General features: G+C 38.8%; 1 protein-coding gene across 6 annotated transcripts in view; it reads left to right on the top strand.

Annotated features, from left to right (window-relative positions):
• Positions 1–19,077, top strand: part of heatr5a (HEAT repeat containing 5a) — a 96,636-nt gene extending 77,559 nt beyond the window's left edge. For all 6 annotated transcript variants that reach the window (XM_052025504.1, XM_052025514.1, XM_052025524.1 and 3 more), the window contains 7 exons: positions 2,094–2,221; positions 4,490–4,637; positions 6,648–6,920; positions 11,757–11,981; positions 14,670–14,821; positions 16,837–17,050; positions 17,822–19,077. In XM_052025504.1, the coding sequence (XP_051881464.1) occupies positions 2,094–2,221; positions 4,490–4,637; positions 6,648–6,920; positions 11,757–11,981; positions 14,670–14,821; positions 16,837–17,050; positions 17,822–18,135 (1,454 nt within the window). In that variant the 3' untranslated portion in view covers positions 18,136–19,077. The remainder of the gene's footprint in view (positions 1–2,093; positions 2,222–4,489; positions 4,638–6,647; positions 6,921–11,756; positions 11,982–14,669; positions 14,822–16,836; positions 17,051–17,821) is intronic.
• Positions 19,078–23,345: the final 4,268 nt, after the last annotated feature.

Here is a 23,345-nt window from a genome sequence, read left to right as displayed (position 1 = left end):
GTATAAGTCATAGGTGAGGCCACACCTGGAGTACTGTGTACATATTTGGTCACCCTGTTAAAGGAAAGATGTGGTTAAACTGGGAAGAATGCAGAGAAGATTTACGAGGATGTTGTAAGAACTAGAGGGCCTGAGTGTCATGAACCAGCAACAAAAGAAACACACTGAGCATGATTCAGTGTTAAAAACTATTTTATTAATTACTACTTATGATAATACGTAAAATAAAAGTAAAAATTTTAGTATGTTAGGATTCAAAAATGTTAAACCCCGAACGTTAACCCCAAAACTAAACTCTTCGTGTGTGTGTGTGTGACAAAGTCCCAAACTCCAAGTTCCAGAATGGTTCTTAAAGTTCAGTTCCGCAAGTCATAAGGTGAAACATGAGCAAGGGCTTCTTCAACAACCACCGTTATCTGAAGATAAGACGTAGATGTAGAAAAACAGAGAGAGAGTACATACGAAATCCAAATGTTCCACGATGGAACCCAAACGACACTCCAGTGTTTACTCAGTAGTGACTTCCTCATCCCGAAAAGCATCCGAATTGTGGTCGTCCACACACACAAATACCTGTTTCCTTCTACAGGTCAGCAACAAAGTGAACTCCACCGGATTACTTCCAACTTCCATACATGGATTTCAGTGGCAAACACAGTTATTGTTTCTCATCCATCGATAGAGAAAACAAGCAGGCTGGTGTCTCTCTCCCTCCTTCTTCTTCTTCTAACTTCTTCAACAACGTCATTACGTCCTTTATCTTCTATTGACGTAAGCACGCCCCACACACACTCCCTATCTTAAAGGGACTTTCACTGAGTCCGTAACATGAGTTACAGGGAGAGGTTGGCCAGGCTAGGTCTTTAGCCTTGGAACTTAAGAGAATGAGGGGCAACATTATAGAAATGTTTAAAATTATGAGAGGTATAGATAAGGTGGATGGTAGCAGTCTTTTCCCCAGTGTAGGGGAATCCAAAACTAGGGGACATAGATAAGGGACCTGAGGGCCAACTCTTTCACGCAGGGGGTGGTGAATATATGGAACGAGCTGTCAGAGGAAGTGATTGAGGCAGGTACAATAGTATCATTTAAGAAGCACCTGGATAGGCACGTGGAGGGGCAGGGCTTCGAGGGTTACGGGCCGAACGCAGGAAATTGGAACTAGGTGGGTGGGCGCCCTGGTCGGCATGGACTCATTGGGTTGAAGGATGTGGATTGATGCTGTATTGCTCTATGACTCTAAATAAGTTTTGTTTTTGACTGTGGTGGGTGATAGTGAATCTCCTCCAACAGGAACTGCCAGATATCAGTTTGGGAGTAAGAGCTCTGGCATGTTTTTATTTGCTTAACTAGTAGTGAGAGGCCTGGTATAGTATCTCCTGATGTAAATTAACTTGGTGAGTAATAAAATCTTTCTGGCTTGTACAATTTAGTTTTCAACCTCAACCAAAGCTATTGAGTCATATACTGTGTTTACTCCCCTGCTTGTTTGTAAATTTATTCAATAATTGACACTTCTTGTGTAGTAGATGCCTTGCTGCAGAGTGGAGTGAAAATGTTGACATAGAGAAGATATGCCTCTACTATTGCAGGACTGTGGTCTTAGAGCTCCACTAATGTAAATTATATGCTAAGCTTGTAGTTCCTTATGCCCATTTGTTAATAAATTTCAAGGAAAGGTACTCTGCATGATCCCAAGCAACACACAAAGGAGCTGGAGCAGCTCGGTGAGTCAGGCAGCATCTGTGGAGGGAAATGAACAGTCAATGCTTCGCTGTGTTGCTCCAGATTTCCAGCATCTGCAGTTTCTCGTGTCGACATGATCCCGTATTGCTCCATCTCAAGAATGGGGAAAAATGCAGTAATGTTGCAGGAATACTATAATTGTGGTAGTTGTATAGCTTATAGAATTTTGGTATTTGAGAAAACATATTATTTGGGTTATCTCCATCTTAAATATTTTGTGTCTAAGTTAAGCCATTTATCAACTTCATTAGGGTCATTTATCAGCTTCAATTGGGTAAGTCAGTAGGTTGAAGGAGGCTAAGTATGATAAGAATGAAAGAAAATAAACTGTTCTGTTACCATTACAGGAATCAGTGTCGAGTTTCTCTGTTCTCCACGACCAGATGCACCAATGGAAAGTATCATAGCCTGCTTACATGCATTACATTCCTTACTGGATGTGCTTTGGCCACGTTGTAAAATAGGAAGCGATCAGGTATTGCATTGTAACATTTTACTTGGTTTTCACTTACCACATTGTAATCATTTTATTAGAGCTTGACAAAAAAGGGAATTTTTGACCTTTTTTTATTTGACGAAACAATTAACGTATTCACATCTCAACAGTGACAGCCACAGTGATTAAGATTCCACATTCAAATCTTGTTAAGTGGGAATGAATTGCATTTTCAGAATTGTCCTCTGCCCTCTCAGCTAGAAAGATGAATAATTGTTTTGCTTCATACTTCAAATTGCTATTCAGTTATTGTGGTTGGAAGTACAACAGCTTGAATGTTGAAGGAGGACAGGTTCCGCTCTGGTTACAGTAGTGCAAATTATCTGGCATGCTACATTTCCAAAGATTACAAATGTAATTGAAAGATAATATTACCAAATACAGGAGATCTTGGGTCAGGGAAATAAATTGGAAAAGGCTATAATTTAGGTAATGAATAAACAGATATATGGTGACCAACAATACTGGATCAGGACCTTGTTCATGTGAGAGCTGGTGGTGTGCAATTACCCCAGATTAAAAGAAAAAAAGTTTGGGACCTAGAATGACAGCACCCTTATGGACAATCCTAATAGTAGTAGATTTCAAAAAAATTTACTAAATACCGTAATGATCTGGCATGCTTTGGACTTGTTGGTGTCAGACAGGCAGATTTTCCAGACTACTGGATGTTATTTCTCTGAATTCCTCAATACACTATTAGTTCACTTTTTTTGGATGTTCCATGGGATGATAAGTTTTCAGGTGAACCAGGTAAATTGAAAAGGAATATGGAAATCAGTGCCCAGGTGGGTGGGGAAGAGAGCATAGGAATCAGGTCCCAGCTCATTTGGAAAGGAAGTATGCTAAACATTACCTGATGCTGAACCATGAACAATACTGAATAGTCAGATAGTGGGTTATCAGAGCATTTCTGTTGCACTGTCTGATGCAGACCAGATAACTCGCAAGCATTGAGATGTTTCATTGGATAGTTAAAACAAATATGATAAATAGCTTTTCTCAACTGACTTTGGGTTGATTATCATTCTCCATGCTTTTATTAATGCTTCAGTCATATTTTATCTGGTTTTCGTTCCTACTGTTTCTGACATTGCAAAGGATGCAATCTATATCCATGATTGTGCAAAGTAACAGTTTGATAACTTTAAAAATTTGGACTTCATTAACTGCTCGTTATTTGTTAATTTGTCTTTCCAATATACAAGTTGCAAAGCAAAATAAATCTGGTTTATTCTTTGAAGTAAAATTCAAGTTAAAATGGGCATGTACTTTATTCAGACATCATTTCAATTTTTGTTTACTTTGTCATTTTTGTTCTCTATGCTATCACTATCCTTGTGTGGTATCCCAAAGGGATTGTCTTCAAGTTGGAGAGTTACAGTAAATGTTTGACTATGGGGTTGTCTGGGCTGAACGCAGGCTTTTCTTGTCCAAAATTCTCATTTCTCTATTAAAAACCAAGGTAACTGGATAATGATCAGGAACAGAAACCAGGAAAAAATTATCTATCTGTCTTGATGTCAAGGGCATTGGTAGTGCTCCAATTCATTCGGATCATTTGACTTGTATCTGAGATTTCTCAAAAGTGGTGAAGAATTGCAGAAGGTCTGCAGTAAAGGGAAAAAACTATTGCATTTGTTTACTGTTGTTGGTACTCTTGCTCCCCACTATCCTATGTCTCACATCACCAATCAATTTCGGATCTTTCTTCAGCTCATCCAGGTAGAATTTTGTCCAAGTCTCTGTCATTTAGTAAAATATAACTGCAGAGGAGAGTCTTATTTGTTTAGACTTGTCTTGATGCACTTATCCTCTTGACCTAGAGTGGATTTAAGGCTTTCTAAACTTGTTTTTCTAATTCCTATGAAAATTTTAAAAAATTGAAATTAATTTAAGACGTAAATAGCTAACATTTGCTGAATAAAGACTTCAGCACTTCGTCTTCTTTTGGGATGAGTCATTGGGTTTCTTTGAAATGAAAATTTGGTTCTTGGCTCGCTTCACCTATCTGGTTATCTGTATAAAATAAGCCCTGGTGTGAATAAATATCTTGATCCTGGTTACTTTGTATAGTATCTTCTGAAGCAAAACATTTATCTGTTTCACATCACTGTTTACAGTTTGAATACCTGTGAAAGCTTTGATTTAAGTCATCCTTCCAGTACAATAATAAATAAATTTTTCTGTTGTCATCTGTTTCTTAAATTGAGATCAGTATAGATTCCCTATTATGCTTTGTTATAGGAACTTGGAGTAGAATTACTGAATGTCTTGCATCGCTTGATTGTAACACGTGAGTCTCCATTAATCCAACTGGCTGCAATTGATGTTGTGGAACAGATTATAAGAGCAGCCCAAGAGCATGTAAAGGAGAAGCGGAGAAGTGCAGAAGGTGGGAATTCATGGAATTGGTGAAAAAAAAATTAATACATTATTCAACCTCTCACATGAAAACTGTTCAGGGCACTGTCTCACAAATGTTGAGTATTGCAGAGTGTTGAACTTCAGGCATGTCCTCTTCCAATGTGTAAAGATGATTAAAAGAAGTCATTTGCCACAGAGCAAAAGAGGGAAATAAAAAAAACTCTGGAAGAACTCACCAGGTCAAGCAGCACCTTCGGAGGCAAAGGGATGGTCAACGTTTCAGGTCTCGACCCTGCATCAGGACTGAGTGTGTAGAGAGAAGATGGCCAATGAGAGGGAGGGGTGAGAAGAGGCTAGTAGGTGATAGGTGGGCCCAGATTTGGGAGTTGGGGGAATGATGGGCAAATGGAGTGGGTGGGTGAGATGGGAGTGCTGAGACACAGGTTGATAGATGGAACCAGATAAAGGAGGGATGATGGGCAGATGTAACCCACTCCCTCAGAATTCCTTTCCCATTTCCACTAGTCCACCCAGGGTCTCTCCCTTTGTTCACCTTGTCTATCCCTTCCTCCTCCTGCCCTTGTTACCTGGACATGTCACTCTCCCCCACCTGGTTCTCTCTGCCCATCATATTCCTACCTATCACCTGCCAGCCTGTCTCTAAGCTTCCCTTGCAGCTCTGTCTACCTATTTATTTTTCTGCTTTTTTTCTTTTGTTTCTATCCATCGTCTACCAGCCTTAATCTCATCCCTCCCTCTCACTTATATGTACTGGCTATCTTCTGACACTGGGCTTCAACCTGAAGTTTTGACCGTCCCTTTGCCTCCACAGATGCTGCTTGACCTGCTGAATTCTTCCAGTAGTTTATTTTTTTGCTCCAGATTCCAGCATCTGCAGTCTCTTGTGTTTCCAAAAGAAGGAAACACCTGTGGACTGTCAAGAGAGGACAATGATGCACACTTTCCAGTGATCTGTTGCAAAGTAGAATCAAGGAGTGATACAAGAATAGGGGCATTTTTTTCTGCCTTTTTGAATGGAATTTGAATTGGGTCATAGTAAATAGTTTTTGAAGTGATAGGTTTTGTGTGATTAGTTTATGAAAATTACAATTTCATCTCTAAATTGAAGCTACTTCAATAAGAGGCCGCAGTGTTTTTTTGTAAACCATTTTGTAAAGTTCAAGTCCCTAAAAATTTATGTCAATCAGTGATAAATGATACTTGTTTGAAGGCTATGTAGTTGAGAGACATTGTTAAAGGAAAGTTACTCATTCATGCATTTTAATTAAGGATTTAATTTTATTGTGTTTGGAGAGTTCTGAATTGGTCAAAATACGTATCTCATATTCATTAATGTCCTTCAGAAATACAAAGTTGGTCCTCTGTCTTTTCGACACCCACCCAGCTTGCTTCTCTTTTCTGAAGGTTGAGAGTCAAGCTCAGACAAATAATTTGCTTTTCATTCATGATTGTGGATCTCGTGGCAGAGGAGAGAGGAGTGGTGAGCTCAATCCTGTTGCCAGGAGTCTGACATTTCAAGCTTGATTATTTCCTTCTCCCCACACCACTCCCCAGATTGCACATGTAAATGCAGCTTATGGAAACAGTAAAGTGAAATAGTGGAGCTTCTGGAAGCTTGAAGTTTAATCAGAAAGTGAAGAAAACAACCGATCAAATAGCATCTCTGGATCGAGAAAAAGTTAACACTGAAAGTTGATGACCTCTCATCAGAATTCCTGATCAAGTCATCAACCCATGTGTTAACTTGCAGTTTCTCTCAACTGATGCTGCCTGATCTGACTATTTCCAACATCATCTGTTTTTGCCATGGAAGCCATAATTCATCCTTGCTCTTGACCTAGCTTGGCACTGACCACAGAATTTGAGTGTTGTAAACAATTCTAGCCACTTGCCAATTGACCAATCAGGAGAAGCTTTGCTTTTTCTTGTTTGTCAAATTTCTGAAGGAGTTTGTCAATTTTTTTGTCCTTACTTTGCCTAATTTTTTTGTCCTTACTTTGCCTAATTTTTTGCACAGTTGATGATGGTGCTGCTGAGAAAGAGACACTACCAGAGTTTGGAGAGGGCAGTGACACAGGTGGACTTGTACCAGGGAAGTCCCTCGTCTTCGCAACACTGGAGTTGACCCTCTCCGTCCTTGTTCGTCAGCTTCCACAATTAAACCCTAAACTTGTTAATTCTCCAATTGGCAGTTCTGGGAAACCTCAGCTGTTATCCGAGGATGGAATTAAATTAGTAGTAGCTGCCCTGCGAATTCTCTCTGAACTCATTTCAGTTTGCTCTCCCACAGGTAAGTTGAGCATATTTTAGGAACTAATTTAAAATTGCCATTTGAATTCCAGTAATTTTATTTTACAGAAATTAAATTTTAATTATTTGTATAATATTGGAGTCTTGAGAGCATATTTTGTAATGTGTATTTATGCCATGAACACCTCCAACAAAATGAAAACAAAATTCTGGAAATAATTAGAATTTGTGTCAAAGGAACAGTTAAAACGTCAGGTCATAGACCTTGCATCAGATCTGAAAAGAGTTGCAGAGAAACTGACGTAAAGATGCAAAGTAAAGTGGAGGGAGGAGAGAATAATGGGCAACGTCTTTGACTGCATGGAAGATGTCTGTGATAAAGTGGTCAAAAGATGAAAGCTCATGGTGAAAAGGGTAGCCATTCCGTAGTCACCAACCTCGTGGTCCCCCAACCATGTGCAGCCTACTTCAACCCCCTCCCGAAGATCCAAAAGAAGATGGTCTTGATAAGCCCACTGTTGGGGTACATGAGTAAAGATACCTCGCAACAATTGTCTGGGCCCTGATAAAATTGTACCTGGAACATTGTGTACAGGCCTGGATTCCCAGCAAGATCTAACCAGCAATATACTTGTGATTGAAGGAGTGCAACAAATATTCACCAGATTGATTCCTGGGATGGGATAGATTGTTCAATGAGGAGAGATTGAGTGGACTGGACCTGCACTTAAGGTAAAAACATAAATAGAAGCAGAATTAGGCAATTTAGCCCCTTGTGCCTGCCTTGTCATTAAATAAGAGTGGGGCTGATTTTTTTATTTTGGCAACACTTTCCTCCATTAACCCCATATTCCTGATTCTCTTAATATCTAAAATTCTGTCAATCGCTTTCTTGAATGTACCCAACAGCTGAAGCTCCACAGCTGTCTTGCTAAGAACTTGCTACACTCTGGGTCAAGACTTCTTCTCATTTCTGTCCTGAATAGCCAAACACTTAATTTGTGATGCTGACTCCAGTTCTGGACACTCAATGGAGGGAAACAGCAAGACTACATTTAACCTAGCAAGTCCTGTAAGAATTTGATATGTTTCAATATGATCGCCTTATTCTTGAGAGCATAGGCCTAATCTGCTTAAACACTCCACGGTGACAAATCTACCATCCAGGAATCAATCTGGATAACTGTCTTGCACTGGCTTAATCCTAAGTATGTTCTTCCTTGTGTACAGGTTTGGCGCCTCTACTCATATCTAGATGTGGTCTTACCATGACCCAACATAATGGAAGCAAGATGCTTCTGTTCTTGTTCTTGTATCCTCTTGCAGTAAAGGCCAATGTGCTTTTCCAATGGCTGGCTGTGTCTACAGGTTTGTATTTCATTGACATGGGCAATCCAGTCCCTCTGCACATCATACCTTTCAATCTCTTACTTTTTTTTAAAGAAAAAGCTTGTATTTAGTAACACTTTTCTGACCAAAGTGGGTAACTTCAGTTTTCTGCATTATATTTCATCAGTCGTGTCCTTGCCATTCATTTAACTTATCTATATCTTTCTGAAGCACTTCAGTATCCTTCTCACAGCCTACACTGCTATCCAATTTTGTATCATTAGAAAAATTATGGATGTATTGAACTTAGTACACCCATCCAAATATTTGAAATAGATGAATATCTGGGACTCTCGCACTGATCCCTGTGGCAGCTCTCAAATAACAGCCTCACAACCCAAAAGTGATCTGTTCGTTCCTACTCTGTTTGCTGTCTATTTGCCAATCCTCAATCCATACCAGAATATTTCCCCCAATCCTGGCTGCTCTAACTTTGTTTAATAATCCCATGTTTGGATCGTGATTGAAAGACTTCTGATATACTTACATTTAGAAGGAGCAGAGGTGATGTCATTAAAATCCACAATAGGGCTTGAGGTTTAGAACTAAGGGTCATTGTTTAAAAATAAGCAGTCAGCCATTCAGGATTGAGATAGGGAGGGAGTGATTCTTTGGAATTCTTTACCAAGAGGGTTTTGGAAGCTTAGTTGCTCAGTATATTCAAAATGAAGATCAATTAGACTTCTGGAAATCAAGGGAATCAAGTAGTATGGGGTTAGTATAGGAAAGTGGTCTTGAGGCAAAATATCTGCCATGATCCCTTCCAACATGCCACAGGGGCTGCTGTTTCCAGAATAATCCACTTCACTCCATCTCCATGATTATTAACTCCACATCAGCTTCCTGTGCAGATGCATGAAAAGTGAAGGTTGAAATTCCTGTTATCTGATAACAACCAAGCTAAAAGTTATTGTTGGACGTGTCTCCATTTGCCATTATCTGAAACCCATTCAGACAATTTCTGAGGAATGAAGGCTTGCTTCATAACTGGCTAACCAGGCAGAGGTACTTCAGGCAAACAATTAAATGGCAACAAGAGCTGGCACTTCGTTTTGGTGTTCACTTCCTCCAAATTATCCAGAGCCTTGTACTTCTACTGGGTTGTTATGCTATTTAAGGGCTCAGTGACTGAAGTAGCCTTGTGACCAGCCCCAGTCTCCAAAATGGGCATGAGAGGAAGGTCATCAAGGGTTTTTATCACAATCATCTGTGAAATGAGCTAAATTGCATGCTTGGTGCATACACAGACAGATCACATGGGTAATATCTATAGAATCTCCCTGACAGACTGACTGGTGGACTTCTGAGGAATATGGTCAGGATAGCAAGGGACAGAGGAATGGTGTGCACTATAGCCAGATGTATGTATGAAATAAACAGGTGAGTGGCAAGTTGGAGAGTCTAGCTCCACATGCACTGCTTCCAATTTAGTACACTACCACCACTGCTCTGAATGTGGTCTCGTTTAAATAAAGAAATCAAATGTACTTTATGGACAGCTTTGCTGGATATCTGTTCTGTTTGCACATGTACTTCAGGGTTTCCAGATGTCTATCATTTTACTTCCTCTCTGAACTTGATGTCCTCCACCTCTGTTGTTGTTTCAAGCTTGAGAAATAACTCATCATCTTTTAATTGTCACATTACACCCTTCTGAATTTCAAAAAGAGCAGTCTGGATGAAGGTCTCGACCTGAAACGTCAACTGTCCATCTCCCTCCACAGATTTTGCCTCACCCACTGAGTGCTTCCAGAAGTTTGCTTTTTTTTGGCACCAGATTCCAGCATCAACTTGACGTTGAGTTAAGCAATTTCAGAAAAGAAGCTTTTCCAACATGTGCATTTTATGTTCTTGCTGTTCAGTGTTTTTTCTTCAAGGAATTCTAGCAAATTACTCTTTTATTCTTATTTATGCCACCTCCTTGGTTGATCTCTTGTTCTTCATTTATTTTGACCATCAAATTTGACCTAACACACCACTCTTTTTTATTGTTTAATCTCTTGTATCTTCCAGACTATCACAGCCCTCCCCATGTGTTCTAGCTTTTCTTTCTCTGCTTATTAAAACTTGATTTCTTTCTAACTTTATTCAGTTCTGATGAAAGTTTAATAACCTGAAATATTAACTATTTTGCTCCACACATGCTGTCTGAAATACTGAGTATTTCTAGCATTTTTCCCCAAGAATTCCTGCATCAACTGAAATTTGCCTTTATTATGGTTCAAGTCAGTTTTGATTCTTGGTGCTGCAGAATGGCCAGCACCATCTTCTGAGATCCATAACTCTTTAAGTCTTGTTCAAATTTATTTCTGGTTAAAATCTTGGTTTTAATTAAACAACCAATTGCATGTGAATCCTCTTTTTTTAAAAAGTGCTTTAATCAGTTGTCATTATATTACTTAACTTAAGGGAAGTAATTGATGCCAGGCCCTACTGGGAAAACAGTGATATTTGTTGCTTGTTACTCTGAACTCTGTTGCAGGTATATACTAAGCTGAGGGATCTGACCCATTTTTGTTGAAATTGTCATGTCACACTGCGTCTCTGCTAGTCATATCTAATTTAAGATAATTTAGAAGGTTCTTGTTTAAAATCTCACTCCAGAAACTTGAACACTTCAACAGCCTTCAATGTAATACTTTGTTTCACTGCAGTTGATAATGTTGTTGACGAATTCCAAGATTTGATAGTCTTAATATTGTATTGCATGGTAATTATCATTGCCAAGTCAAACTTATTAATAATAGCTCGAAAATAATATTCCATAGCTTAGCTGCTCCATCCAACAATGTTTGTCATCTGGAGAGATGGGAGGTGCTTTCAAAATATGTTTGGATTGCTCCATTGCAGCTGCATTATATGTAATGTCCATGATTAATCACTCCATTGTAGCACTGCAGTGTAATACATATTACAGCTGCAGTGTGCAACAGGTAGGAGACGTATTGTCCCGGGTGGTGGTTCCAAAAAACAGTGTGCTTTTTTAAATTTGGTGTATTTCTTTCAATTTGATTTTCGTTGATTGGATGCCCATGTAATAGTTGTGTTAAAGTAGCTTAACTTGAGGTAATTAATGTTTGTGAGAAAATGATTATGAATTTTATCAAACCCAAATCTTTTTCTCTATCCAGTGCTCTTAGCCACTTAGTAATATGAAGTAGACTGATCTAAATTGGCTGAATACTGACGTTTTCATTTAGTTTCTCTCATGTGATACTGGATGCAACTTGTTAAATAGTATCAACTATATATTAAGTCTTCGTTATCTGCCCAATTTGTCCATTAAGGAGTACAATGGGCATGATAAAAGGTCATCATTGTTTGTCCTTTGAGTCAGATGTTACATACAGACCTAAATGAAGGGGAAAAGAAACATTATTGGGGAAGTATTGTTAACAAAAATGCAGAAGTAGCATTATCATTTTACATTATATTTGTTAACTTTTCAGTTCTTTGAAATATTTGATTATCTTGCTTTGTTTTCTAGGGAGTGTTTCGATTCTTCCCACTGTCCTTTACCTTATCACAGGAGTTCTCAAGGAAACTGCAGTGAGGAGGCTTGATGGCTGTATATCTTTAACAGTCAATGCAGCACTGCAGGCACTGAAGGCCGTTGTCGCCTCTCCCATGGCCAGGGCAGAGAAGAGCCATGCCGCATGGACCAAGCTTCTCCGCAGTGCTCTTGCAACAGTTTTGGAATTTTGGAATCCAGGTAAGAGAGCTTCTTGCTTTCCTATATAATTGAGATTGTATTCAAAGCTAAGAATGTCCAAAGACACTTCACTGGAACATTATCAGAATACCAGTAAAAAAAACTTGGTTAAGGAAGTAGGATTTCAGGAGCAAAAGAGGGTTGAGCCATTTTGGGAAGGAATTCTGGAGGTTAGGATCTAGAGAACCAAGGCATGCCCAATACTGGAGAAGCAATGAAATCAAGGGTGCTCAGGACTGCACAGAAAGGTATTAAGGCTGAAGAAAATTAATGGAGTGAGGAAGGGAAATGGTCTTTGAAAATGAGGGTGAGAATTAAATAGAAGGTGGAGTCTTTGATTACCCAAGACCCAGTGTAGGCTGGTGAGCACAGGATTTCTGAGTTAGCAAGACTCACTGGGACTTGGAATATGGCAAGAGGGTATTAGATGACCTCCAGCTTAATAGTTGAAAGAAGGGAAGCTGGTTCGGAGTTCTTTGGAATATGGTTGTGGAATCAAGCAGTAGAAGTCAGAGGTAGAAGCAGCTATCTGGTTGCAGGTTGATCTTATGATCTACTCTGCCATAGTAAGAACAGAAGAAAATAGGGATCAGAGTTGACCACTTGGCCCCTCAAGCCTATACCACAATTTAATATGATCATGGGTGATCTGCCCAAGGCCTCAAGATTGCAGTTGGTCTGATGGGCAGATCACCCATGATCATATTAAATGGTGTGGATGAGGGAGAGCATCAAAATGCTGAAATGGGAGTTAGGGAAACCTATCTGGTTGTGGGCTAATGTTGAAGCTGGCAGAAATGACAATGGATGATCCATTGAATTTGGAGGATGGTGGGGTGGAAGATGAGGACCAGAGGAACTCTATTCTTGCTCTGTCCAGGAGGAGAGGTGGTGAGAACAGAGATTAAGAAAAAATGAGTTGTGGTCAAGGAATATGTCCACGATGGTAAAGGGAAAGCCTTGTTTTGGGGAGAAATTTCAGAGGCATCTGTGCAGAATGTCTCCTTGGAGCAAATTCAATAGAAATGGAGGAACTGGCAAAATGGAATGGAGTCCTTCTAGGAGGCAAAGAGAAGTATAGTCAAGATGGCTGTGGAAGTCTGAGGACTTGTGATGAATGTTTGGGACTTGCCTACCCCTGAGATAGAGATGGAAAGATCCAGAAAGGGTGCATCTCTTACTCTTCCCTTTTTGACACACAAGAAAAGGGGAAGAATCTATGGTACTGTCCAGAGTGCTTCTTGGCATTTTGCAGGGTCTGTTCCCTTCATGACTCCCTGGTCCACTCTTCTGTTCCCACCAACCACACCCCTTCTTACAGCACTTTCCCTTGCAACTGCAGGTGATGCAACACTTGACCTTTCACTACTTTCTTTTCTACCATCCAGGGAGCTGAATGGTTTTTCCAGGTGAAACAGTGATTCACTTGCACTTTCTTCCACTCTGGTGTATTGCATTTGGGGTTCACAATGTAGCCTCCTATACGTTGGAGAAACCTCACGCAGATTGGGTGACTGCTTTGCATTCAGTCCACAGGGGCGACCCTGAGCTTCCCAATGCTTGTCCCTTCAATTCTCCATCCCACTCCCACTCTGACCTTCCAGTCTGCAGCCTCCTGTAGTGTTACAATGAGGTCCATTGCAAGCTCGAGGAACAGCACTTCATCTTCTGTCTGAGCACATTGCAGTCTTCTGGACTTAATAATGAATTCGGCAACTTCAGGTAACTTGATTTTTCTGTCTGTATCAGTCGCCCATCTTTTGAAATTGGCTCAGCATGTTTGTTTTTTTTTCCTCTTTTCCTCTTGTCCAGCTCTGGGAGTGGAAAACATGCCCAGTCTGACTTTCCAGGCATGTTTTCTAGCTCCGCATTTCACAGCTCCTATGTTCTTTAGTCTACGTTCTCACTGTCTAACTGCTTCCATTTGCTCATTGACCAGATAACTTTGTTTATAGCTTACCCCCACAGTCACCCTTGTTTTACCATATCCTTCCTCCCTCGCCCTACCTGCAACTTAATGAGCTGCTTTTGTCTCATTCCCAGCTCTCACTTAGGGTCTTCAACCTGAAACGCTAACTCTGTTTCTCTTCCCACAGATCAGGTCTGACCTGAATATTTCCATCATTTTCTGTTTAATGTTAGATTTCCAGCATGTGCGGTTTTATTGATTTTCACAGAGCATCTTAGTTTGCCGAAAATGTATAGGGATAAGGAAGCATGAGGCCAAATAGGGATTTACAAGATAATTTGGGGATATGGTCAGTAGAGTTGATTATTGTCTTTGTATTGAAGGATAGGAAAATGGCTTGGAGAGCATTGTAATATATTTGCCTGAATTGACCGAAGCACATTGTGGGTTTTATGGGCAGATGGTAGCTTTTGAGCTATGCTTAGACAATGTACTTCACAATCCTTTGCTGCTTTCCATTCACAATGGTGAGGCAGGATGTGTTTGCCAAACTTGAATGACACTTTTCTCTTGTGCATGAATAATATATACAGTGCATGCATCAGTAAAGAGTCTTGGTTGTGTCAATGATTGAAAGTACCTTTCCATATCTTTGCACCCTATTCCCTGCCCTATGCCTCTTTAACCTCCACTCTTTAACCTCCACTTAACATGAACTAAAAAAGAGTTAAACTGCTTGGTTCTTTATTGAAGTTTTGTGTGTGTTCTTGTTTTCGTAGAGCTGAATCCCTCAGATCTGGATGAAGTGAGCATGCTAACTGCCATTAGTATTTTCTTGATGTCAGCAAATCAAGAAGTCACATGTGTACAATGTCTTGAAAAAAAATGTATCAACCGGTTTAAGATAATCCTTGGTTCTAAAAATCCAGTAGTAAGTATTCGGGCAGATTTACTTCAGTTCAGTAGAGTTGAGAGACAATGCCTCTGAGCAAAAATCTCATCAAATCTATTAATCAAGTTTTATCCATTTAAAAATGAAGTCCTGGATTTTCTAAGTCTTGTCAGCATTTTGGCATGATGCTGATGGAATTTCTGATCACAAAAAAATCTGTAGATTTTGGGATTTGTATATTAAAAAAAATGAAAGTCACGAACTGGGTGGCTAAGCTTCATCAGTTGTTTTCTGACTGCACTCGACTACTGAACTCCCCATGCCAAATTCGCGAATCAGGCTTTCAGAAGCATTGAAGTTCTCAGGCAAAGCTGGATGTAGAGCTTACGAGTTTCCAGGGCTGCTACATCACTTCATTGGGGCAATCTAGGCCAACGTCTGTGCAGGTAATCCCAAAACTTGCATGCTGAAGACTACTGACATCTCTTTGCAGAACTGCTGGCTATGTCCAAAGAATCTAGGCTTACTCCTTTGGATCTACAAGCCCATTCATTTGGGGTTGCAGAACTGCATGGGAAAAGTAACATAACATTTTTATAATTATTTGTCTTTTGCCCAATTATTTGTCCCATCTGAATTTTGTGACTTTCAAAAATCTATTGTGTTGCTATTTCATTTTGATATTTTTAATGTTAATTTTAACTTTATTGATTTAAAGCAGAGTTTTGTGAACAGGGTTCGTTTTGATCTGCCCACTTTCCTCCATTATGTCATTCACAGTCCTGCCGCTTGGCTCTGGAACTGTTTGGGCCAGCAAGATCAGCCTTCCAGATTTAGCTATGTAATTTAAGGGGTAATGGAGAACAGGTGGCAAGCCTTTGTCAGTAGAACCTGAGCCATTAATGTGAGAGACAAAGGCTTAAAGGAGTTTTGAGTTATTAAATCGTACAGTCTGGAAGATTTTGCTCTGCGTTTCCCAAATGTGCCAATACATTTTTGAATTAAACATGTTTTAGACTTCTCATATTTTCTGTCAATTATCCATTTAATTTTCTATTAGTTACTTGTTGTAAGAAATCCATCAAACTCGCAGTGGTTCATTTGTCAATGCATTACAAGATTTATTAAGGCATGTAGACAAAGAAGAATAAAGGATCATTTCTGGTCAGGGCTGAGTTAACTGACTGCTTTGTGTTGAACCAAAACACAAAATGAGATTCTTTATAATCCAGCCAATGACTCTGCTGGACGCACTCGTAGGCGTCAATTGAGGACAGATCAGAAACGGAAAATCAAGAAACAGCATATCCTGGAAATATGCAGTGGAACCTGAACCCAATGCAGCGGGTCAGGCAGTGTCTGTGGAAAGGAAAACATAGTTATTGTTGCGGGTCAAGGACCCTTCATCAGAACTGGGAAAGTGAGAAAATAAGTTGGTTGAAAGTTGCAGAGAGGGTGGGGAGGGTTGGATATCATCAAAGGAATATCTCTGGAGGGGCAGGATGATTGTACTGTTTTAGAGCTGCCTGGTTAATAGATGATTGAAGGCAGAGAGCAAAAACAAAGGGATATATTAAAGTTGTGAAATGCAGCTCGGAGCTGTTGCTGAAACCTGAAACCTGAAACCAAAAGGAGAAAGCTGGAATTGACAGAGTATCTGTTTTGGTGTTTATGACCTTCATGTATTTCAGATTTCCAGCCTTTGCAGTTGTTTGATTTTTGACCTATTCTTAATTGGTGATTACATGTGCAAACAGCAGGGGTCAGTGGCTAGCTTTTAGAAGCACGGAATCTGATTTTGTTCAAGCTCACTGTCAGCAGTGACCTTTATTGTCAACCTTTTCAAAATGTAACCCATGATACAGAAACATGATAAAATGATGAAAGGCACTCAGATATTCCTCTATTATGGGCTAACTTTTAATGTTTATACCTGTTGACAATATTTGAAGTTCCATCTTTTTAAAATTTGAACATCTGAATAAGTTCTTCACTTTCCGTGCTCTAATGTAATGTATTCTTGTTTTTCTAAGAAAGTGCTGTTTTTATTTCAGATACGAACACATGGCTACAGATTGCTGCAGTCAGTGTTCCAGCATCCTAATAAAGCAGTGTCCACACCTTACATCCACTCCCTGACCATTTTGGTTGTGGATGGGTTACGCGAGGTGGAAAAAGAGAAACCAAGCACATGTGCCGAGTTGCAGGCCGTGCTTGAAGGGGTAAAGACTCTGGAGGCTTTGGTCAGTTTGGCTGATGAAGAAAACCGTGAGTTTCTAATGTATTTAGCTTTGGACCCGAGGATTTTTGCCTTTATATGAGAAACCTTAATCTGCAACTCACTTTTATTATGTAATTATTTCCTGTGGCTGTTTATTCCTCTGCTGAAATGGTGAATGTTTGAGTCCTTTGTTATACTCTCTTAACCTGCCTCTGAGGATGCCATCTTGACATGACATTTTTATGCAGTTTTTCCCCTTTTTTGTCAAGTTACATCAGAGAAGGGGTGAGCAGGTAGGACAGGAAACTTTGCTTTAGTGCTGCAAATTGGTCTTTTTTCTGCTCCAAAATTTTTTGGTAATTCATAGCAGTTCAAGGATTCTGCTGGCTCTCTAGTACCTTCCAGAGGAACCATTTAATAAATCTAAGGCCCAAAGTAAGTGTTAGGTCGTTGATCAAAAGCCTGGTCTTGGCCTGACCCATCACCAGAACTTCCATGCTTTATAGAAGATTAGGAAATATTAGTTTTTTTGTTTCCTTGGCTCAAGGGTCCTGAGGCCAACACTAAGGCCTCCCTCAACATCAAGCTATCCTTGAAGGGTAGAATAATTGAGTGGTCAGGTATAATTTAATTAATTTCAGAAATATTTGTTACTCTTTCCGCTCCATAATGATTTGTTTATTAATTGCCACACCGAATTATTTTTCTTCCGATTTTAATGAATATTCTTTTCACTTATGCAGTTTAGTTGCACTTGAAAACATTTGTACAGATTCAATTTTACTGTTAATTTGTTTTGATTGTTCCTTGTGTTCCAGGCATTTATTTGGTAGCATTGCTTCTACCAATTCTGATATCCTTCCTTTTGGATGAAAATGCTTTAACATCAGCACCAAATCCAGCTAAGAGTTTACATGAGTTTGCCCTACACAACCTGATGCGACAAGGTCCACAGTATCCAGCCATTTTTCAGAAGTTGGTGGGTGCGTCACCAGCAATGAAAGCTAGGCTTGAAGGAGCTGTTAAAGGTAATCAAGAGAGCATCAAAGCAAAGAAGGCAGCTGGACAGTCAAGATGTTCTGGAAAAAAATCTCCAAGCATTCAACTCAAGACCGATTTTTCTAATTTCTAAGAGCTGTGAAATAATTTGACGACTACTCATAATGATAGGTGACCAAATGAAGGGAATTTCATGTTAAAATTGAAGTCTAATGGCATAATTTAACAATTTGTTTTATATTGACTGAGGACAAATACTGTAGAGCAGCTTGTGTATAGCTTAACATTTTAAAACTTGATGAACATACCATTTTTTAAAAACCTAGCATTTAATTTTTTTTTAGAAAGCATCTATACATTTCTAGCATTTATTTTACTGCTGTCATTTTAATTCTTAATTCACCCAAATTAAGTCTTAACACCACTGTTGTGCGCACAGTTATGAAAATCAACTAAGAATTTGGTATAACCTGTTAAATTGGACTTAGTGTCCGACTTGATAGAGAAGTAATGTTGAAGGGAATTTTATGCAACTATCTTTGTCATTAAAAGGCTGCTCTCCTCTTGCCAGAAATTTATGAATTCCTTATACATGCACTATTATTAGTGTGATTCATAACATGCACATTTATAACCAGCTAACTTAGATGAACTACAATTGCACTACAATGGTATTACTTTAAATAAACCAGGTTATTGAATTGTTCAGTGCTTTGTTTAAAAAGAATCTCAACTATATTTAAAAATAAACTCAGCTTTAATAAATCTCTAACCACGTGTGGCTGTTGATGCCACTCAATTGTTTTCTTTTTGCCAGTGATAATGATATTGCACTGTAAAGTGTATAGTATTTCTAATGTCACAATCTTTCTACCAATGGACTAATTTCACAAGCTATTCTTACAGAAAACCAATCTGCTGTTAACTAGCTTTTTTTTGCTTTGGCTTAACTGAAGCTCTGAAGTACTGTATTAATAGATGACTTGCAGGTTATGTACATAACACAACTGTAAATTATATAGAATTACTACATATGCATTATTACCACTTTTGTATTTTTACTTAAATAAAGCTAATTTCTTCACTTTGTCTGTTATCTTTCACAGTTTTTTCTTCCCACCTAGGTTATTTTCCTTTTGATTATTCCACATTCCCAAAGGAAAATGGGCAATGACTTCCATGTCCATGTCTGTTGATTTCCTCTGACAGTTTTTGTGTTTGCATCCTCCTGCTGAGGATGTGAATATATAATGTACAATTCCATGGGCATTGGTAGCCTCTTTTTCTGTGTGAAGTTAAATTTTGACAGACTGTTTCCCCACAGGATCGATAGAAGTAAGTGTAACACTTGTACCAGGTGCTTTCATGAAATTACAGCAGGTGTTACCAGCTAATAATTAAACATTAGAGTCACATATATTTATTCTCCTTCCAGCCCAGGAGCACATACAAATTATATACGCAATGTTGTCCCAGGTTTGTCAGCAGATAGTACAGACCAGACATCAAATCCATGACTCTTGCCCTCCAGATTGTTATTTTACTTCATAAGCCACTTTGTGGTCTGCATGTAGTCCTTGGGAATTTTTTGCAGGGTGACGTGTAACTTGTTTTTTGTTTCCTGGCCTTAGAAACAATATTGCTTTTTGCTGCTCAACACTTTTCCTTGTCTTATGTACAACTTAAAAAGAACATTTTTGCTGCTAGCTTTCCCAATATTTGACGTGTTTTTGAGGCCTGTGAATACACCAACTAGAAAATATTGAGTTTAAGAAAAATCCCCAAGTGAGTCTTGAGTGCATTGAGGTGGTGCTTAACATTGGTTTAAATGGAAAGAACACTTAAGATAATTGAAGGAAACACTGAATTGCAATTGACGTGAAATGAAGGTCCAAATGGGCATCAATTTATCAATGGTTTACGTATTGAATTGTGTAGATTTCAGAAAATAGTTATGAGAAAAGAAATGGACTTAAGAATTGTCATTAACTCAGACCAAAAATTGGTGAGATTACTCTTTTCTCATGTATGGAAGTGATAACTGGTATTGATCAATAGTCAATAACTATACTGTACCAAAGTTTCTTCTGTGTTTTCTTATCATTAGAGGTAGTGTATTATGTGCTAATTGATTTGGATCCTTAAATGTTTGTCTTTAGAATAGTTGACTTTTTTTAAACTTGGGTATTTAGTTCTTATTTTGTATTCCTTGTGAGCAGTTTTACTCTTCTGTTTTATTGGGGTCTTAAATATTGATGGATTTAATGAATTTTATCATCCTTGTACTTGTGTTTTGCTGACTGTTGAGTGAATTGGTTTTACCATCTGTACTCCTGTATGACTTTCAGCTCAATATGTAAAACTATTTCTAATTTTCAAATACATCACTGTAGCAACCTATCTCATTTAAATACCTGCTTTGGAACAAAAGAGTTGAAAGTACTTGGATGAAATTGGTCAGAATGTTTTAAAACTGCAAAAAGGTGCTGGGAAATTGAGACAAAGCAAAAATAAGAGGCAAATTTTTCAAAGGTATTTTGCTCAATATTTTGATGAAGATATCTGGGACTGATTTGTTTAAAAAGCTATGTAGGTAAATTGAAATCAATATTGCTCAGTGGACTTCAATAATATTATTAAAATAAATGAAGGAAAATCACTGCCCAACTTGCCTTGAACCAAAATCCACAACTTGGGGGGAAAAAACAAGTTTTTTTGCAATAAAGACCAAAGATGGGGAAAATTAGAAAGTGGTTGATTTGGCTTGTGCAGGACAATATTCTTTTCCTGAACAGGTTTTGTGCCCATCTGGACCCAATGATCGGTAGCAATTTCACGTAGTGTGAAACCAAGAGGCATTACTTTCCAATGTTGTATTTTCCCCTACTTTGCATTTTTCATCTCTTGTTTTAGATGCTTGTTCCTATTGGGATAGTTCCACAAGCACTAGACAACTTCCAGTAACTAATTGAGCTATTGTTCATGCGGATCAACAAATAAGTGAATGAAAATCAAAAGTTTGCAGATGCTGGAAATCAGCAGTCAAAATAGAAAATGCTGAAAACACTGAGCGTAGGGAAGCATTTTTGGAAAGAAACAATTGATGAATGAGGTTGAAGACTCTTTGAAAATGCTGCCAACGTTTTTGGTTTTTATTTTAACGAGTCATTTAGCTTTAAGCTTTGATTGGGTAATGGCTTTTCCCTTTTCTGAAGATCAAATTTTCAATTCCCAACAGCTTTTCCTCTTCGAAAAGCAGTTGTTCTAGCTGGAGTACAATGTTAAGAATACCAATATATTGATTACCATCCCAAGGTAATTTTTTTGGAGAGTGAAAGCAGTTAACGTCGACTATCTATTTTGGGGCTGATAGCATTACAGCAAAGCACATGCACTTGTAGTCCCCATAGTTGCAGGTGAACTAGTTCCTTATAAATTGAATTGCTGTGCTAAGTTGATCGCTTACCATCACTGTGATGAAGTTAAATGTGGATGTTAAACTTGTGTGCAAGCTTTCCGTGAACAGGTCCGGGTTAGGTGCAACCAGTGGGGTAACTAACTAAGTTAGCTGACTTATGCACTTGGCCTCAGAAGTAGCCTGCAACATCTGCTGGTTAGCTTGAGACTTTCTTCAACCAGGAGAACTGGTCTACATAGTGGACACAAAAAGTAGTATTCTTACTTTTGATGTTTCCTTTGTTTTGTTTACAATTTGGATATATATCTTTTCCCCTTTGAAATGTGGGCATTTTATTTGTATTTCATGGATAACCCAGTGTTATCTTGACTGGCAAATAGTAATGGAATACTCGGCTACTTGTTGGATGAACTCACTGGTAAGAACCCTTATGTTGTGTGTAGATTTTTGTGCAGCAGGATGTCACTGGTACCCGAAGCAAGCACTGTATGATTATTTAAATATAACCTGGAATTGAATAGCATGTCCAGTGGTTGTGAACAGGCTGTTCAATTGCATTGAGGCATCAAAATAGTGACTGCCTTGCCATCACTGGGCATCCACCTAATCCAATGTAATTCAGAGTTTTCGTTAGGTCTGTAAAACTAGATGCACGGAGGATGTCTCCTATAGCTTGGGGTGTCTAAAACAAGGGGGTACCTCAAGATATGGGTAAGACTTTAGGACTAAGATTAGGAAAAATACCTTCATTCAGTAGGTAGTGAACCTCTGGAATTCGCTATCACAGAAGCTACAGTAACCAAGTCACTGAATATATTTAAGAAGGAGATAAATTTCTTAATATGATCAGGCATGATCATATTGAATGGCAGAATAGGCTCGAAAGGCTGAATGGCCTACTCCCATTCTAATGTTTCTGTATCAGTTGAGAGCTCGCAGTGAAATGTTTTTGCATCTTCCAAGCTGAGGGGTGTAAACTGGGTGGCCACTGTTGCTTCAGGGAAGGCCACTGTTTTAACTGATTTGGTAAACTTGGATATGTATAATGTCACAGGAACTTTTGTCACCGTTGAAATAAATACAACAAGATAAAAAAAAGTTTGTGGGTTGCACACCTGATTCTTCTATTCCTTGAAGCGATCGATTCATTTTGAGAATTCTAATTGCTCTGCCTCCCAGAGGGCAATCCAACTGAAAGTGGAAATGAATTAACAATTTTTTGATCTTCTTTAATGGCCAAGACTTTGGGGTGCAAGTCATTTTTTAAAATTTGTGGATAACTTAGCAGTTTTGTGAACTGTGAAGAGAATAGTGTTAGATTGCAGGAGGATACAAACAGGCTGATACAACGGACTGATGCATGGTGGATGAAATTTAATGCAGAGAAATGTGAGGTGATGTATTTTGATCAGGAAAAGAATGAGAGGCAATGTAGAAAAGAAGATACTGTTTTGAATGGGAGCAAAAGGACTTTGGGGTATGTGTGCAAGTGAGAGTGAGAAAAGGTTGATATTCCTTTTGAAATATTGAATATCTCAGATCTCCCTGATTTCCTCTACAAATGCAAGTTATTCTTGTGTTCAAATAACCAAGTAGTTGGTAAGTATGGGCAAAGGACAAAATAAAATTATTTTAACTGAGTTCTGAAAATAATTTGATAATTAAGTCAAAAGTTAAAGGAAAATCCTTCTGCATTCCTTAGTTCCCTTCTGCCTGAGGTTACTGACTCCATGGTAGGGTGCAGTTTCATGGCTGGCAAGCTGTCCAGTTATGTTCTTCGTGACTGAACCTAGCCATGAATAGTAGACGATTACACTTTATGTAACAAGTCAGTTTGCATCCTTCCTGAAATCCATGCAGGTACCTCCCCGCAGGGATTGCTGAATAATGGTAAAGTGGGAAAAATTGATAAAGATTCTCAACTT

Source organism: Pristis pectinata, chromosome 1 (assembly GCF_009764475.1).
Source record: "Pristis pectinata isolate sPriPec2 chromosome 1, sPriPec2.1.pri, whole genome shotgun sequence".
Lineage (NCBI taxonomy): Eukaryota > Metazoa > Chordata > Chondrichthyes > Rhinopristiformes > Pristidae > Pristis > Pristis pectinata.
Note: the sequence above shows the minus strand (reverse complement) of the source record. Positions and strands in the feature narration are given on the sequence as shown.